At 53.7% G+C, this 18,696-nt stretch overlaps 1 protein-coding gene across 3 annotated transcripts in view; it reads right to left on the minus strand.

The window, feature by feature from the left end:
- The window catches only part of TACC2 (transforming acidic coiled-coil containing protein 2), a 137,401-nt gene extending 121,613 nt beyond the window's left edge, over nt 1–15,788 (minus strand). Inside the window, exons 1-2 of one of the 3 annotated variants that reach the window (XM_080822630.1) lie at nt 14,670–15,788; nt 14,010–14,120 (exon numbers count right to left, since the gene is read on the minus strand). In XM_080822630.1, coding sequence (XP_080678756.1) covers nt 14,010–14,120; nt 14,670–15,526 — 968 coding nt within the window. In that variant the 5' untranslated portion in view covers nt 15,527–15,788. Of the gene's footprint in view, nt 1–14,009; nt 14,124–14,669 lie in introns of all 3 variants that reach the window. The other 2 variants (XM_080822631.1, XM_080822632.1) reach the window with 2 other exon arrangements.
- Between the last annotated feature and the right edge of the window lie 2,908 nt (nt 15,789–18,696).

Here is an 18,696-nt window from a genome sequence, read left to right on the forward strand (position 1 = left end):
TGAAAAACTTTTTAAAATGACTACCATCATATTCACTACCATTTGTCAGCATCTGACACCCAGCTGGCGCTCCGCTAAGTGGCTTTCTTCTCTTCTCTCGTTTCATCCTCCCATGGGCCTTTGTGGCTATTGTCCTCAGCTGACAAAGGGGGAAACAGCCTTGGAGGTCTCTTGCCCCAGCTCGCACCTGGCAGAACCACGTTCACATACAGGCTGTGCATCTATGAACCCAAGCTCCTAACCAGCCCGCAGTGACGAAGAGCGAAGCTTCACGTTATTTTTATATACTCCGAGTCTGTGGGCAGAAAATACGCCACCAGGTAGCCAGGACCAGCGGCCGGCCTGTCATGTGAGTTCAGCCCTCATACTCACAAAGTAAGTTCTGCTTCACTAGTGAACTCTGAGAAAGTTTGTTGTCTTCTTTGTTAGTTTTTTCTAGAAGGAATCACTGCTTTGGGCTTCTCGGAAAAGTCCTCACATTCCACGAAGGGCTGTCCAAACAGCGAGGTACATTCCTGGGCTGCAACCCATCAAAACTTAGTTGTATGGGCGGAGAGAAATATTTGTAGGCGGGATTCAGGCCTTCGAAAAATTCAGCCATTACCTCCACCCATGCTAAGATGAAATGTCAGCCGGAACCCAAAATACATGCAGGAAATGTCTGGGGGCAGCTCTCCACATGACTTCTTAGCCTCATCTAGAATTTCTAGATGGGGCCTTGGAATTTTCCTGGAGTGCACCACAGCCTACTTCACACACAGGCCCACATTGCCTGAATGTGTGGTCAGCTCAGCCCGCATTTGAACTTGGCCTTGTCCTAACTGTATGTGATTGATTAAATGGGAAGCAAAGCTCTGCCCACTGGACTCTCTTCCTGGGCAGAAAAATGATCTCCAGGAGTCAGAGTCCAATATTGGTGTGACATCAGGGTAAGAGTGAAAAAATAAAACTTTTGAAGATTAGCCGTGATATATTTGGAGGGTCTGGAGGGCTGGGAGTGAGGGGTGGTCACAAGGCATGGCTGAGTCCACACGATTAGAATGGTGACGTAGACATCTCATCTCCCCACCAGATAAGCATCTGAAGCCCCAGTCTTTGACTTGCTTCTATGTCCTTTAGACCAGCAGTTCTTGAACTTTGTTGCCCAATAGAATCCCCTGGGGAGCTGTGACATTTCCCTGTGCCTGGGGCCCACCCTCTATCAGCTAAATCAAGAAACTCTGGCGGTGACATCCAGGCATCAGTATTTTTTTTTTAAATCTCACTAGGAGATTTCTGTGTGCAGCCAAGGTTGGACACCACACCCCAGATCCTTGTTACTCACAGGGTGGCCCAGGAACTCAGCAGTGTCTTCAGTCCAAGGTGTGAACGAGTTACTGAGCCCCTTGTAGAGCACTGATTCTGACTCAGTGGGTCTGGGGTAGGGCCTGAGGTTCTGTCTATCTGAAAAAGGCTCACAGGGGCCATTGAGGCTGCTGGGATCAGGAACCACATCGTGAGTGGCACAGCCCTAGAGCAGTGGCGCTCCAGGGACAGCTTGGCCCTCTAAGGGGCCTTTGGCAGAGTCGGGGGACATTTTCGATCATCCCGACTTGGAGTATGCCACGGTCATTTAGGACGACTGAACTTCCTACCACGTACAGGACAGCCCTCCCCAGCGATGACCCAGGCCCCAGTGTCAATGGTGCTGAGCCTGAGAAACCCTGCCTCAAGCACCAGCTTGGGACCTTTATGCAGGAGTCCTTCGGCTGGAACGAATGAATAAACGGACAAGTGACTGGCTTATCACCACAGTGACTCTGTTGTGTTGTCAAACTAACCTGGCCCACAGACAGCTTTTGAGGGATGTATCAAATACACGTGTCCTCTAACCGCCGGACACGATACAGTCACTCTACAAACATCAGCAGAGTCCTCACTGTGCACAGCCCGTTGTGCTAAGGAACAGGACCAGGCCCACATCCTGTCCTCAGAGGCCTCACTCCCCAAAGGCGACAGACATCCATCAAGGACCCGCCTGTGCCAGCCCCGAGCTACACTACCACACTGAATCCTCCAGAGGTAGGTACTCATGTTATACCCATTTTACAGATGAGGAAACTAAGGTCTGAAGTGACTAAGCAATTTGACTGAGGTCCTAAAATGAGTAAGTGACAGATCTGAACCCAGATCGGTCGAGCTCAAGTGCCTGAAGCTCTCCTGTAAGGGATGAAATCCTAGAAGATAAACTGTAGTGCATTTGTCTGTGTCTTCAAATCGCGGTCAGGTTACAGAAAAGACTCTTGCTACGAGGCAGGGGAAGGGGTGAGGTGTCCTGCGGAGCTGGAAAGGGTTTCACAGATACTCCATTTACCTCTCTGGTCTCTTGAACAAGAAGGTGGTCCCTAGAGGGCTGACGCAGGGTGGGAGGGGCAGGGCAGGCAGAGGGTCCCCCTGGGACCAGAGCTGGCGAGTCTGCTCGACACCTCTCAGTCATGTTGGAGCTCCCACCGGCGACGCCTGTGGAATCCGGGCCTGCCTCTGTGTTTACACGTTTCTCCACATTTTATGTCAAAGGAAAAGGGATTTAGAAGGGAAGAAACGAATGCCCTTCCTTGGACTCGTAGAGCTGATGGTTTTTCAGGACAGGGCGAAGGAGCAGGAAGGTGTGACAACCTCCCACATCGCATCGGGTCAGAGTTCCCGAAAGCAGAATGCAAGGGCAGGTCCTGAAGAGCCAAAACGGCCCCCACAGGGGACATCTTTACGGAAGAATCACCCTCCGCTGAAGATAAAACAGGAACCAAATAGGAGGTATAAACCTCAATTCAATACAGAGCCTTGTGGTTTCTAGTGGATAAACTTCCTGTCTTTGTGCAAAAGCAAACCTAAACCCTGCCATGTTGGGTAAGAGGGTTTTTTTCTCCAGGCACTTGGCTGGTTCAGTCGGAGGAACATGGGACTCTTGATTTCCAGGTTATGAGTTCGGGCACCACGTTGGGTGAGGCGATCACTTAAAAATAAAATCTTTAAAGGGGCACTTGGATGGCTCAGTTGGTTGAGCGTCTGCCTTCGGCTCAGATCATGATCCTGAGGTCTTGGGACCGAGCCCCACATTGGGCTCCCTGCTCAGCAAGGAGTCTGCTTCTCCCTCTCCCTCTGCCCCTCCCCCCGACTTGTGCTCTCTCTCTCTCTTTCTCTCTCTCTGTCGCTCATTCTCTCACAAATAAATAAATAAAATCTTTAAAAATTCAAAAAAAAATAAAATCTTTACAAAAAGAGTTTTTACCTCCCAAGCCCTCATGACTCAACTGTTTGTAAAGAAATTTGGAGAGAAACCACCCTGAGCATTTCCTAGTAAACCGCTCACACAGACACACTCAGCTAGGAGACCACACTCACGTTTTCACAGAACTTCCTCTTGAACTCTCGTCCGAGACTGCCCTCCCCACCCGCATCTGCATCCTCCCCAGATCGTGGCAAATTAGAGAATCTGTGAGCTCTTGTCCAACTCACGTCTCACAGCGGGTTGGCTGCACTCATCCTGCAAATGCCACCAGCCACAAGCGAAGGAAAAGCCAGAGCCAGGCGGCACCTTATTTTGCAAAAAAAGCCGGAGCGAGCCTGCCCATGCTGCTTTCTCAGAGCCAACCCGAGCACAGGATTCCTTTCAGCCGTGACCAGCCCCGGACGGAAACAGTCTGTGACATCAGTGCAAACCTGGCTCACCTGGGCAGCCTCCCGGGCTTGGCAAGGGTGATGCTTACTCACCACAGTCCAGTGCATTTGTGGAAAAGAACTCTGGTCTTGAGGCCAGAAGAACTGCACTCAAGAGGAGTTGGACTCGTGATCTGAGGATATGCTGTGTGTCCTTAAGGAAGTCACACACCTTCTCTGGGTATCGGGTTTCTCATCTGTAAAATGAGGAGGCTGAAGGTCCCCGAGTCCTTGCGGTTGTGCTATTTCATGACTGCGAATCCCTGAAGCCAGGCATGAGGTCATACCCATCTCCAAGGGTGAGCATCCCTGCTCTCATGACTCGGGAGGCAGAGTCAGACATCCTTCCTAGGTGGCCCGGAAAGGCATTCTGGCCTGGAGCTGAGACCTCACGCCGCGGCTTGTACTCCCTGCTTCCCCAGACTCTCCCTTTCTGCCAACGCTGGCCATGCGTGTTTGAATTCCAGAGGTTTGGTCACCTGCCAGGAAGGGTCTCCTCCTGTAGCCATCATGCTATGCTGTCTGGCTGTTCGGCAAGGACAGACAGCTTGCAGCCCTGCCCCTTCCTCTTGGAGGTTGGGGATGGGCCGGCAGCTCAAAACGTTGTGCCAAAAGTCAGGGCAATCTGTCCCATAAGATGCGTTCGGGGCTTGCGTCCCACTGGTGTAGCCCCAGCTGGGCTCACCCACACAGACGCTCCTTCCCTCCCACAAATGTTAGGTTTCAGCTTCTTTGCAGCCACTCTTGGCAAGAGGTTAACCCCAAAGCCCCAGTTCCCCATGGAAAAGAATGCATTCCCCGAGTGTGCTGGATGGCTTGACCTTGCATCAGATATAATGTTGCAACATTGAAGCCACCCGGGGAGGGAGGCTGGTGGCTCCGGGATGGGAGGTATCCTTAGATGGTAGTGACCCGTTCCAAAGAATCCAAGGCAGATGCAAATGAACTTCAGCAAATTTCAGCTAGCCCAGGTGTCAAAACACAAGTTTACCAGTAACCCGCCTTAATGATAGTTTAAGCTTCATTCAGATTATGACGGTAACAATGATACTAACAATAGAAACAATTATCCCTGATCTTTAAGTACTTACTGCATGACGCCAGGCAGGCACTCTGCTAAGCTCTTTACACACATTAGTTTTGTGCGATCTCCATAATATGTCCATGTGGTAGACCCTCGTGTTATACACATTTTACAGGCAAGGACACTGAGGCTCGGGGGGGCTAAGGAACTGGCTTAGAGGCTAATGGCAGAGCTGGAAGTGAGGCCCAGCACCTGCCTCTCAGTCCTGTCTGACCCGATTTTCCAGGACAGGAAGCCACCAACTCACCTGACAGTCACTTGGGTTGAATTATTCAGCAAGTGCTTATGGAGTGGCCAGTGCCCGCCACGCAGAGTATCAGATGCTGGGGAACCGAAAGCCTTGTCTGCAAGTCTAACATTCCCAAAGAAACAAGATCGTGGCTTTTTTGCTTGGCCACCAGCCAGGACCCCACCCACCTCTGGAGATGATCAAACTTGTATCCAAGCAAGCACCCCTAAACAGAGAATTCAGAATCGTGACCCCAACTCCTCATCCCATGTGGGAGAATACGGAGTCCCAGGGAGAGGAAGGAAGTACAGTCCCCTGGAGAAGCCACAGTGAGGAGATAGGACCTAGCGAACAACCTGATCCCTTCGGAGCATGTGAGCACTGAGCTAGGAGTCACCAGCTCCCATGTATTACCAGCAGCTGGTCAACCCACCCATCAGTTTACCCCAACCATCTTCCCAGGGGAGGAGCCTGCATACAGGTTCAGCTCTCCTCTAAGGAAAGAGACCTTGACTTCCCTTCTAAGCACCCAGGCTGGGGGTATTTGCTGGGTAAGTGCTGAGCCAGTGGTGGGGATGGAGCTGCCTGCTGGCTTCCGTGCCCCTCAGAAACCTTATTCCTGGGCTGAGAGCTGACAGGCCCCAGCTCTGTAAGAGTCACAGCTACCAGCTACTGAAGCTGGCTCGGGGTTCCTGGGGGGCTCAGTGGGCTAAGCCATGGACTCTTGGTTTTGGCTCAGGTCATGATCTCGGGGTCAGGAGATTGAGCCCCGTGTCAGGTTCCACACTCAGCCTGGAGTCTGTTTGGGACTCTCTCTCCTTCCTTTCTGCCCCTCCCTTCTGCCTGTTCTCACTTGCTCTCTCTCTCAAAATAAATACATAAATCTTTAAAAAAAAGAAAAAAGAAAAAAGAAAGCTGGTTTTGTGCAGAGTATTCTGTGTCTTGCCTCCTATAACCTCCATTTAGGGCACCTGGGTGGCTCAGCTGGTTGGGTGTCTGCCTCCAGCTCTGGTCATGATCCTGGGATCCTGAGATCAACTCCTGCATCGGGCTCCGTGCTCAGTGTGGAGTCTGCTTCTCCTTCTACCCCTCCCCCTGCTCATCCTCTCTCTCTCTCTCTCTCTCTCTCTCTCTCAAATAAATAAATTTTTAAAAAATAATAAAAAACAAACACCTCTTTAACTCCCCAGAGACATCAGTGGCCCCATGTACCTATGAGGAAGCCCAGGCTTGGAGTAGTCACTTGACCAACCAATAGGGCCTTGAGAGTGAAGATGTGTATTTGAACTCAGGTGGCCTAACATGCCCCATCCCCCTCCAGTCTGCTTTCCTCCTCAGCCTCACTCTGGTCCCTCCCCCTCTGGCCCTCCTGGCTGATGTGGGGGGGCATCGGGGGCCCAGTCTCCCTGCTTCCCCAGGGTGGGGGCTCCTGGGCTGAGACACAAGTCCACCACGCACTGTGGTCCTCTCGTGGCTCACCCTCCCCTCTCCCAGGGCATAGATGCACCCCTCCCCTGAGGTTTCTGTTCCCAAACACACTCTGCCCATTTTGCAAAAGGAAAGGGCATTAAGAGTATCAGTAGTCGGGCCTGTGCCAGTGCCTTCCCTGGAAACAGAAACACTTTCACAGTCAAGGTCTGAATCATCAGGCTGCTAAAATATTTAACGCTGAACGACTTAACAAGCCCTGAGAAGAAAGGGGAGGGAGGCTGCGTGGCAGTTAGCTGGGGCCTGCCGACCCCCCACGCCTCTGGGCAGCCTCTCCGGCCCTGCCAGCTTCTCAGCACAAGAACGGTGCAGGCAGGGCAAGCGGAAGGCCAGCGTCTGCCCTGAACCCATTTCTGCTCCACACAGGTGGGGCCGGCAGGGAGGCGTGGGCAGGGAGGTTAAGTGCCACTGTTTAGAGCTAGTTGACTGGATTCCCTGAGGCCTCTGCACCAGGCCTGGGCATGAGGTCATGCTGGCTAAGCCAGGACCTCTGGCTGGCCCGGGGTAAACCGGCGTGGTTCAGGGGCTCGAGACGCCTCCTGCTGATCTGTGCTGCTGGCGGTCATGCGGTGACTGTACGCTGGCGGTCATGCGGTGACTATACGCCAGGCTCTACTCCGGACACAGGCTCCCTGGCTTTGCCACTTGCAGAGCCGAGGGGGGAAACGAGCGCTCACTCACCGCCCACGGGCGCCCTAGCCCCAGCCAGGCTGCACATGTAGAACCTTCCGGAATCCACACCCGCTCTGATGGTGATGATTCATCTCGCTTGGATACGTGAAGAAACAACGTCTCCGAGTTGGGCTCTCCCCTGCAGAAGCCACTAGCCCCATGTGGCTTGTCCGAATTCAATTTTAAATAATCAAAATTCAGTACAATTCACAGTTCATTTCCTCCGTGGCCCTGAATCCACCTTGCCCTGAAACTGACTCTTGATTTTCAAGGGTCCCCATTTCAGGGGCTCAGGAGCCCCATGTATCGAGGGTCAGCCATACTGGAGAGAAGAGATAGAACATTTCTATCATCATAGAAAGTTCTAGTGGATGGCGCTGTCGCAGAGAGTAACCTCTCCAAGATTCCACCTAGCTGATAAGTTCATGATCAGGGGTCTAAGCTGAGCTGTGAAACACCTTCCAGAAGAGAGGTTCGAGCCCCAGCTCCAGCTCTTACGAGCTCTCTGCCCTTGAGGAAGCCATGCCGCATGCCCGAGCCTCCCCTTCCTCCTCTGCTACAGGGGTCCACGAACAGCCCCTACCGAGGGCTGGATTTCTCTGACAGAGAAGGAAGGTGCTGGGTGTGGAGGTACTTTGGCCCAGAAGGAGGCCTGACTGAAAGGAGACTCACATCGAGCCCTCATTTTGTGTCAGGCATTCCGAGCAGAGGGGCTCATGGAATCCTAACGATGCTGGGAGAGTGACAAGCCCCTGCTCTGCAGGTGAGCAAACACGTTCAGAGGGTGACGCCCCGGTCACAGAGCTAGAACTCGAGCTGGAGCTTGAGGTCTGTCAAATTCGAGGGGCGTGCTTACTCCACCCTAGAACTAAGAATTCTTTTCTCAAAAGCCTAGAAGCAGGTGTGAGGCGGCTGGCCTGGCTAGAAAGAGCAGCCCCTCCCTGTGGAAGGGTCCTCGGCTCAGTCCAGGCATCAAGGGGGAAATCTGCCATCAGAGGCCACTGGGGCCCACAATCTGATACTTGCTCCCTGCCAGCTGGCTTCCTGTCCCTTCCCTATCCTGAGCCTCAAAGAGAATGCCCCCGAGCTTCCTTCCTGCAATCAACAGCCAGATTCCAAAATACCCATTTCTCAAACCCCGCTGCACCCAGGGCCGCGCCGTAGGGCTTCCGCCGGGCGGCCGTAATGAGAGGTTCCAGAAGAGCAGCCGGCTCAGTGCGGACACATTCATTTGGAAAATCACCACCCAGCTCGGAAACCTGTTTCTCAAGTGGCGGCGAGCGGCTCCTCCCCACCTTGGTCCAGGTGCCACAGGGCAGAGCGGCTCAGAAACCCAGAAGAGCCAGAAGCCACGGCCTGAAACCCAGCCCCCGCCACCCTTGGTGCGGGGCCCTGTGAGCACGGTTTCTGGCTTTCCAAAGTGACCTGGTGAGCTTGTAAAGGACAGCTTCACCTCCAAGAAAATGCATTTCAATTACGGAGCACAAAAGCTTCCAAACACCAAGGCTACATTTTAAAAGGCCCTTTGACTTTTATATGTGATGGCTCACGATGACTGCAGCTGTCGATAACACTATAAATCCACGTCATCGGTAGAGGCTTGAGCTCCTACGGACCTCTGAATCCTGTAACAAGCTCCTTTTGAGCCCAGCGAGGTTACACAAGACAGACGTGCAGCTGCAGACGGGCCGAACCGCTGGAAACGACCCTTCCCCGGTAGCAGCCCCCCTCTCTTCCCGCGGGGGCTCTCAATATTTCATTTAGGGACCTTGGCCGTGTCTTCCCTTTGCTTAATTGCCAGGATGCTTCTGAATAAATACATTTAAAGTTAGAAAGGTGCCATTTTTATTATACACCGACCATATGCCAGGCATGAAAGCAGATGCTTTGGAAACATTCCAAGCGTACCCTAACTCCAACCCTAATACAGAAGTGTTTTTGGTTTTTTGGGGGGGGGTTTCCCATTTTACAGGTGCGAGAGGACTGAAGAGCAAAGCCGTTCGTCCAAGGCTGCTGAGCCAGTGAGATACTGGTGGGATACGAATGGGTCTTCCTCTACTGTCTCCCGTTTGGAGAGAACTTTGCTCCAAGTCATGGGGGTGCCTGAGCTCTGCTGGGCTCTGCCACAGCCCAACACTTCTCAGAAAGAAGTTTAAAATAATCTAAACAAAGCAATACAAATGCAAACCCAGAAGGATCTCGGTGGAGAGGGGGATCCATTGTCTTCGTTTTATCTACTAAGAGACCTATGCTTGAACCCTTCCCCCCCCTTTCCTTAATTTACACAGCTGTGGCATCATCGAAACCTTATTCTTAAACTCGAAAACAGGGTGTCACCGCTGGTAATTTTAGAAGGAGGAGGGGAGAGAAGGAAGGAGTGGAGAGTGAGTGGGGAGCGAGCGTGGGAGGAAGGTTAAGGATGACTCCAGCTCGGCTCTCGGGCCCGGCGGGGACGTCCTCGGCACAACACCCATCACCTCCCTCTGTTCTCCCCCTCTCCTGACCGCCTTCAACTTTTCAACCCAACTGTCCTTCATGGTTTAGCCTAGGTCTGCACCAGGACCCCGAGTATCTGGAAATAATTTAATTCTCTCAAAATGCACTACTCATTGGAAAGGATAGTTTTCCGACCATTTCCCCAAATGGAAAAGAAAAAGACAACTGTAAATAAATATTCAGCAAAAGCAAGCTTGCAGATATCCAAGACAGGTCCGGCACTACAGCCCTCACCATCCGTGGTACGTCATCAGAATACCCAAGTCTAGATTTTGCATCCGCAAGGAAGAGAGTCATATGTGCACAAAGTTGAAATCTATTCAAGTACTTTCTGTAGAACAATCTAAAAATAAATTGAGGCTGTCTGCAGGCCCCCGGCTCGTCCAGAGGCAGAGACCACACAGTGGTAGAAATCAACACCTGCTTCCCAGAACTGGGCGCGCATGTACCCGTCCGGTGTGGGGGGATGACAAAGCCACAGGATACCCAGAGCGTATCCACCAGAAGTGCCAAGTGGACTTCAAAATTGGGGAAATAGAGCAGTAAACATACTTGTGCTCCTAACATCTTACATGTATACGAGATTGGGTTCTCATACTATCCTATCACCGAGGTAGAAAAGAGACATTTCCAAGATATTAACCCAATCCATGGTATCAGCTCTATTCAGGTCAACAGAATCTTCAAAATTCAATAAATTCAACAGATGCACATCACCTGACAACCAAGAAGAGACTAGAAACTTTGGTTTCGGTTTGCTTTTCTCTTCCCGGGGCAACTCCATACAATACAGTATGGTACGCAACGGAAGACATTCATAAGGTTTTACAACAAAACACCATCTCACAAACTTCCAGTTGAAGCAAATCATTGTGGGCTACCCAGGGGGTAAGAAAGAATTCACTCTCCTCAGTCACTAAGATATTTTCGCAGACGAAGAATTCAGTACGAGGAAAGGAAGCAGCCGGGTTGGAACCTCACCCCGAGGAGAACAGTCTCCACAGGAGGAGACATGGTGGCCGTTCAGGTCACAGCACGAGAATTGGCCACACCACAGAAAGGCACTCGGGAACAGCCAGCGAGTACTAGAATGTGCCAGAATTGTGCTGGAACCGATGATCTCAGCCCTCACAGCAACTCCATGAGGCAGGGACAGGTGTCCTCCCCATTCTACAGATGGGAAAACTGAGGTTACAGACGTAACTAACAGGCAGAGCTGTGGTGTGAATCTGGGGCCCCTGCTTTGAAATTATCCCCACCCAGCTCCTGGCAGCGTCTACCCATTGTGTGGCCTCCTAACCGACCCCGGGCCACTGCTGAATTTCACCTTCACAGAAAACACCTGCTCTTCCCCAGGATGTGTATCCCCTGGCCTGGGCTGAACTCTCTCTGAGGCCCGCCCAGGTCCACTGCACAGCTCCCTCATGGCCAAAGGATTCACCAGAGGTCCTAAGCCTCCACCCCCAAGGCCAGAAATATTTCCAACATTTGTGTTTAACTTGTAGGAACAAGGGTGCTAGGCAGAGAGATGTGGGCATTTGGGGTCCCCATGGGACGGCTTGGACCTCATTGTTGACAGGCGTCAGAGCTCTGGAAGGGGCTGTGGTGTCGAGCAGAGCAGCCCCTCACCACTTGTGGCTGTTGACTACTTGGAATGTGACTGGTCCAAATCATGCACATACAATACACACCAGCTATAAAATACACACCAGCTTTCAAAGACTTCGTATGAAAACAAGAAGGTGGAATTTCAAATTAATCATCTTTATATCAGTTACTCGTTAAAATGATAATATGTGTGATATACTGGGTGGAATAAAATATGTTACTGAAATTAATATTACCTGTTTCTGTTTAGTTTTGAATGTGGCTTGTAGAAAACTTCAGATCACATACGCGGCTCGTGTCCTATTTCTGTTGGACGGAGCTGGTCTCTATCTTCCGGGAGACCTCTGATGGTCTACCGAGCCTAAGTTGGAATCTGTGGCCGCTTATTTGCCACGTCACTGCCCCCATAATTCCCCTAGAGGGAGGGGAGTTGAAGGTCACCCCACTTGGTAGGCTTGAGTGGAGGGTTCATTCAGAATTCTTTCTGGAAATCCTTAGCCAGTGAGACGGGGGCAGGCATTTTTCCCAAGAACCCAAAGGACAGGAAAGGCCAGCCCTCCTCCGTCAAGGACCAGGGCAGTGCACGTCCTGGAGCCAAATGATCTAACCAGAAGTTGACTGTGAGTCACACATGCAAACCACGAATGCCAAAGTCACATATGTAATTTTAAAAGTTTTGGTAGCCACATTAGAAATAGGGAAAAGAAACACATGAAATGGAATTTAATAATATATTCTCACCCAATACACCCGAAATATTATTTTAACATATACCAGCATAAAAATTATGAATGATGTGTTTTATGTTCTTTTTTTTTTTTTTCCATATGAAGTCTTCACCGCCCGGGATGTATTTTGTACTCACAGCACACCTCCACTCGCAGGGGACGAGCGGCTACCAAGTCAAGAGAGTCTGAGAGTCTACCCCTTAGCAGACCCTCCATCAGGGCGAAGGGAACCCACCGAAATGTCCGCGGCTCAATAAAGTGCTAAGTCAGACACCTTCAGCCACAAAGACAGGCTTGCAGAGTTCTGATGGCAAAGGGAAGGAGCACTGTGCTCCTTTTCTCTATTTAAATATAGAGAAAAAAGTGGCTGAAAATACACATCATAAATACCAATAATCATGAGGTGGTGAGGTTGTGGCCTTTTCTCTTATTCCTCATACTTTTCTATTCCTTACAGAGTTCTAATACTAATTTAGAAATTATGATTTAAAACGTTTAAGCAGGGTCGCCTGGGTGGCTCAGTGGGTTAAGCCTCAGCCTTCGGCCCAGGTCATGATCTCAGGGTCCTGGGATCGAGCCCTGCATCCGCATCCGGCTCTCTGCTCAGCAGGGAGCCTGCTTCCCTTCCTCTCCCTCTGCCTGCCTCTCTGCCTACTTGTGATCTCTCTCTCTGTCAAATAAATAAATAAAATCTTAAAAAAAAAAGATTTCATAAAACAAACAAACAAACAAATAAATAAAACGTTTAAGCGATTAGAACAATCAGCCCTGAACTGTTTCTTGAACGACTATACATACGTCTGGCCCCAAGTTCTCCAAGAAGGGGTAACACCTCCAGGGACGTTGGGAGGGGGGTTAATATCTCATCAGGGGGGACAGAGAGGATTTTCCTATGAGATATTTGTCCTGGGTGAACTGGACGCATCACATAGACGGACCAGCAAGGGCCATGGGAGGACTCTGGTGCTATATCAGCAGCAGAGACAAGTGTCCCTGTCCCTTACTCCTGCCCCTGCCTGGCCAGCACGCGCCTGCATCTCACCGGCCCAGAGTTACAAGAGGCGCCCTGGTCAGGGCAGAGAGGCAGCTGGGGGTGGGGGGAAGCGCTCAGACTCGAAAAACAGGTGATCGCACATTCTTTCCGCGTGCGCACACTATGAATCAAATCGTTTCTGACGTGCCTACAGCTGCTCGGTAGGATACACTGGGCTGCCCCAGGTACTAATTTAAAGTCCAACCCTGCTCCACTCACACACACACACACGCTCACGTGCACTCACTCACACACATGCACATGCATACAAACACTCACTCACACACACACACGCACAGAGCACCAGAACAGCCAGAGGTCTAACTAAGGATGTTTGCAATATCTCCCTTTCCCGTCTCAGCAGCTGCTTTTCTACAATCCTCGGTGGCATTTCACTTAGGAGAGACGTGGGAGGCACGCTTCACACACGTGTGAGGGTCCGGCATTCACGGTTACGTCTGTCGTTTGTCCCCTACTCTCGAGATCTCTGGAGTGTGACTGGGGTTGGTGAGACCACGTTCCTGCTTCGGAGGCTCAATCAGGGTTGAACCCATTTGCCTCAAATTAGTGCTTGTCTAGTGCTAGGGGTTGGCATGTGATGTCCAAGGGGTACAGGGTTTCTTTGGGGGGAGGGGAATGACAAGGTTCTAAAGCTGATTGTAGGGATGTTTGCACAACTCTGAGAAGCCATTGAATTGTACAGTTTAAATGAATGAACTATAGGGTATGTGAATTATATCTCAATAAGGCCATTTGGTTTTGTTTTAAGGTAATTAAGCTCAGACGTGAAATTCACTCCACCCCGAGGATAACAGTGGCGATTTCCGTCACCTTGGGCACTGCTTTCCCTGTATAAAGAATGGGAAAGGCTCTTTGCTCCTTGCTTGTGTAAAGACTCGTGTGTAAACAGAACTCTCCTCGCGTCTTCCGAAGAAGGCCTCATGGTTCTGCCAAGGCTGACCCCTTCTCACTGACCTTTCTGCTCCTCCCACGCTTCTGGCCGCGTCTGAAATGACCTCGTCTGGGGCATCTGGAGCATCCTTCTCGGGAATGGAAGGTAAGGTGGATAGGCCAGGCCCGGGGCTGCTGCTGGGACAATACAAAGAAATAGATTAAGAAAGGGATTTCTCTCCACATGTGACTGAAAAAGTCCATCTCCCAATTCAAGCTTTAAGGCACCACGACCCCAAAATGCCTAGGAAAAAAAAAATCACCTTCCAGCAGCCAATGGCTTTGGGATGCTCTTGGATCATTGGGGCCTCTCTGTGTAAATAAATCCAGATTCAAAAGCAAAGGTATTTGGGGTCCAGAAAAACCTATGATTGACTCTGACCTACACCCCTTACACATTTCACTCTTTTCAGACAGTCTGAGTGAGATGAACTCAAGAACGCAGAGCGACCAGGGCTCTGTTTGGGACCAACAGGCAGCTTCCCACTTTCACCCATTTCTCTCACCTTTTTCGGAATCTTAGCACATCCAGAAGTTGCAAGCAGATAAATTTAAACCGTTAAGCATAGAAAACCTATCTTTTTAAAACACCACCCATCTATTTGATTGACTCTTAAAAACCAGGATGGGATTCACTTTTGACACTGGCCCCACGTCCCCCTGGGAGTTTGTTCTTTTCTGTACCTTTCGGCCTGGAGCACTCGCGGAGGCAGGGTTTGGGGTTTCGGGTCCCAAGGCGTGTCAGGTTCCGGCGATGAAGAGACTTGTACCTTCCTGCCCCCAGCAGGAGTGGGGGGCTGGGGCCCGGGCTGCTCCTCAGCCGGCAGGTGCCCGGCCGGGCTGGCCCCCGGCAGAGTGGTGGCATCCTCCGAGCCTGGGGCCCCAGCAGAGCAGCCTGCGTCCCCGTGAGCAGCACCAGAGAACATCCTCGTTGTACCTGTCTCGGGCGGGTCCCCAGCCACACGTGCCCCGGTCTCAGCTGTGCTCAAAGTGACGTCACCCTCTGCTTCCCCAGCAGCTCCTGCCCCCAAGCCGGGCTCCGGGGGAGTGGCTGCTACGTCCACAGCCTCTGGCTCCGGAGCACCCGGCTCACCCAGGGCACCACCTCCACGCCTCTGCTCGCCCCCAAGGGTGGCGGGGGTCCCGGGTGCACAGACGGCCTCGGTCACAGTTGAAACCTCCCCGTGGGGAGAAGATGCTCCCGGGACAGAGGTGGACACCAGCATGTCACTCAGACCCCCTGTGTGAGCAAAGCCCCAGGCACCATCCTCCCTGGGTTGACGGTCCTGGGGGTATATTCCAGGAGGAATTCTGTCTTCTGGAACTGAGGCCCCTTCTCGGTGGCTCTGGGGCTCCCCCTGGAAGTCCGCAGCTTTTCCCACGGGAGTCTCCAGAACGGCTGTGGGCAGGGAAGGACCTGAGGCTCGTTCTCGCTGGCCCCCAGCCTGCTGGGAGGAGGCCTGGCCTCCACGTCCTGGCCCGGCCTCCCCAGCCCCATCTGGCTTCTCACCGTCCTGCACCGTCGGTGGGACACTGGTCATTTCCTTCCCCACACCGGCACCTGGCAGGCTCGGCTCTGAGGCTGGCGCTGCCGAGCCCGGGAGACTTCCCGGAGCAGGATCCTGGGGAACCAGACAGGGGAGCTTAGCCTCTGTAGGCAACTCTTGCTTCTTTTCCTTTGCGTCCACCCCGAGTCCAGAAGGAACGGCGAGGAGAGGGGCAATGGCCACTCCTTGAGTCCCATCTGGAGTCTTCTCTGGGTGTGGCCCGGTGAGGTCCTCGCCCTTCAGGGTCCCCTCGGCTCCCACCTTTTCCCCCGCTGCGCTCTGGGGCCGATCAGCGTTCAGGGCTCTGAGCACAGACTTCTCAAAGATCTTGGTGATGTGCTCCCTGAAGTCAGGGAACCCCGTGATCATGCCGACCTGCTTGGAGCTTGCGTCCACACCGCCTGACGCACCTCTCCGCGGATCCTCGGGAGGGTCTACCATCCTCTCCCCGTGGCCCTCCGGCTCCCTTGCTGCCTCACCTGCCGAGCTCTCCTTGCCGGTGGGGCGCGCTGGCATCCCACCAGGCTGGGTGTCTGCACCCGGCGCTCTTGCCGCCGCCTCCTCCCCTGTCATCTGCTCACTCTCCATCAGAAGGGGCGCCCTGTCCAGGTAGGGGATGGAGCCCGCGGGTCCCTCAACGTTTCCAGCTCCGGGGTTTCCACTGCTCGCTTGCACTACAGAGACCTCCGCACTGGCCGCTCCTGGTCGTGAGGGAGGGGCAAGCAAGCCGGCAGAAAGCTTCACGGAGGCAGCCTGTCCCGAGGCCGGCGGGGGCCCTTCTACGGGACGAGGGCCTGCCCCTTTCCCGGCAGCACCATCGATGTGCAGGTAAGGAGTGTCTGGAGCGGCCTCTTCCGGTGGCCCCTGTGGCAGGGATCTCTTTGGGTTGGGGACAGCCTGGGCTGCAGAAATATCCACCTTGCTCCCGGGAATCCCCCCCAGTTCTCCGGCTGGCAGCGAGGCATCCTGGCAGCTGGCCGAGAGCTGCTCTGCTCGGCTCGGCTCACCCGGAGCAAAGGCAGAATCTTCCTTCCCAGGGGAGGCGCGCTGCTCAGTGTGAAGGGAGCCGCCACTCAGAGCAGCTTCCGCGGGCCCCTCCAGAGTCCGTTGCACCCCCAGGTCCCCTCCCTCAGCATTCCCACCAGTCTCGGCAGCCCCACTGTCCGCACCTTGATCCTTGGCCGCTGGGAAACTTCCAAGGAGCCTCGGGCCCTCCGCATCTGAGGCGGTGGGGAGCTCCATTTCCTTCTGCGGGGCGGGCACGGCTTGCTGCCTGCCTCCCTGCTTTTCCCCATACGCCTCTGTGTCTGGGGCATCCTGGCTGGGTGTGACTCTAAGGCTGGCGGGCGCCGGGGCTGGCGGGCCCTGAGCTGCATCCAGGAGGGCGACTGAGTCAGGCTCACAAGGTGGGGTCACCTCTGTGTTCCCACTTGCCTTCTCTGTCTTACCCAACCCCTGGAGCGGGGGCTGAGCGTCAGCGGCTTGAGAAAGTTCTGCATCCCTGAGACATGCTTCTTCATGCCGGCCGCCAGCTTGCAGCACACCTGCCCATTCCTGCTGGGGCTTGTTGGGCTCCTGCTGTGCACAGCCACTCTCCTCCCCGCTCAGGTGACCTGCGAGAAGAGAGTCCTTGGGGGCATCTGCGGCAGGTGGTGAGACTCCGGAAGGCAGGCCGCCACGGCACGCTCCCTCCCGCTCATCCTGCCCTGGTTCCGACGACTCCGGTCCTACTGTTGCTGACAGCTCTGGTGCTTCTGTCGCCGGACTCCCCGGAACCATGCCCCCAGGAGCCAAACTGGGAGCATCAGCCAGACCGCTTTTGGGGAGCTCCCCTTGAAGTTCCAATCCGGAAACGTGTTCCTCTCTGCCATGGGTGGGCAAGCACACGTCCTCCAGAGGGCCCGCGGGGAGGAGGGTTGGAGAAGCATCTGTGTCCAGGTTCTTAAAGCCTCGACTGCCTGCATAAGTCTCCTTCTCATTTTCACACCGCTGGGGTTTCTCCCTGAGCCTGTCAGACACGGATGCTTCTGGTTCTGATTGCGAGGGCTGGAGACGGTTCTCAGAAGATTCTGGGGGCCCCTCAGAAGCAGCTACTTGTGGCCAGCCGTCGCAGGGCAGGTTTCCCTGCTGATCTCGCTCCTGGCTGAGCACTGTAAGCCCACCATCCACTGCCAAATTCTCCCCCTCGAGGGGATGTGGCCCATCAGCATGGACTTCCTGACCAGCTGCCTCATGCCCCAGCCCACAAGGTTGGCCCGAGGGTGTCAGCGAGCCCTCTCCGGCACAGCTGCTGGGCCTCCGCGCAGACGGGCAGCTCCTCATCTTTGTGTCAGATGGGCTCTCCGCCTCCTGGGCTCTGGGGATGACCTCTGCCGCAGAAGTTGACAGGAAGTCTGATTTCTCCAATTCTAAAGCAGGAAGGGAGGCCATTCTTTCCAGTCCCCCCACATCCCGAAGGGGGTCGGGACACTGGGTCTGCAATCCCGGCACCTTCCAGACGGCTTCTTTGGGAAGAATGTGTTCACCGGTTCCATCCGGCCCGGGGGGCAGGGCAAGCTCCTTCTCCGGGCGCTTGGGCAGTGAGCCAGAGGCCTGGACCACATGGGCTTCTCCCATCACCCCACAGGTCACCGAGCTCCGCACTGTATCTGCTGATGGAGAGCCAGGCCTGTTGGCGTGCCCAGGACCCTCCCTCCTGGGTGGCTGTGCTGAATCTGTGCTGGGATGCACGTTGCTGTCCACATCATGGCTTAGCTTCGAAACCTCATCTTTTTCCACCTCTGGGCTGGGCTTGCAGCCTAAGGCCCCAGGTTCTAAGGGCCCCAGGCCCCCTGGCTTCTCAGGATCTCTACCATCAAGTGGCTCTGGGACTTCTTCCTGTCCCCTAGAGTTGGCCCCGGGTAGTCTGCTCTCCTCCTCAGCCACAGCTGGGCTTTCAGGGGCCATGGCTTCATCCTTTGGCCCTCGTGTGCTTCTGGCCTTTTCATCTGATACACTGGTTGGGCTGGGGGGCAGTACCCCTTGTTGGATTTTCTGGTCCCTCATTGAGACCTCTCCACTGTCCTCCTGGGGCAAAGGGGCAGCATCCTCTCCACAGTTCCCTCCTAGACCCTCTCCCTCACTTCCGAGATCAGATTCGAGCTTCTCCCGTCCTGCCAACCCTG

This window comes from Martes martes, assembly GCF_963455335.1.
Source record: "Martes martes genome assembly, chromosome: 14".
In the NCBI taxonomy this organism is placed as follows: domain Eukaryota; kingdom Metazoa; phylum Chordata; class Mammalia; order Carnivora; family Mustelidae; genus Martes; species Martes martes.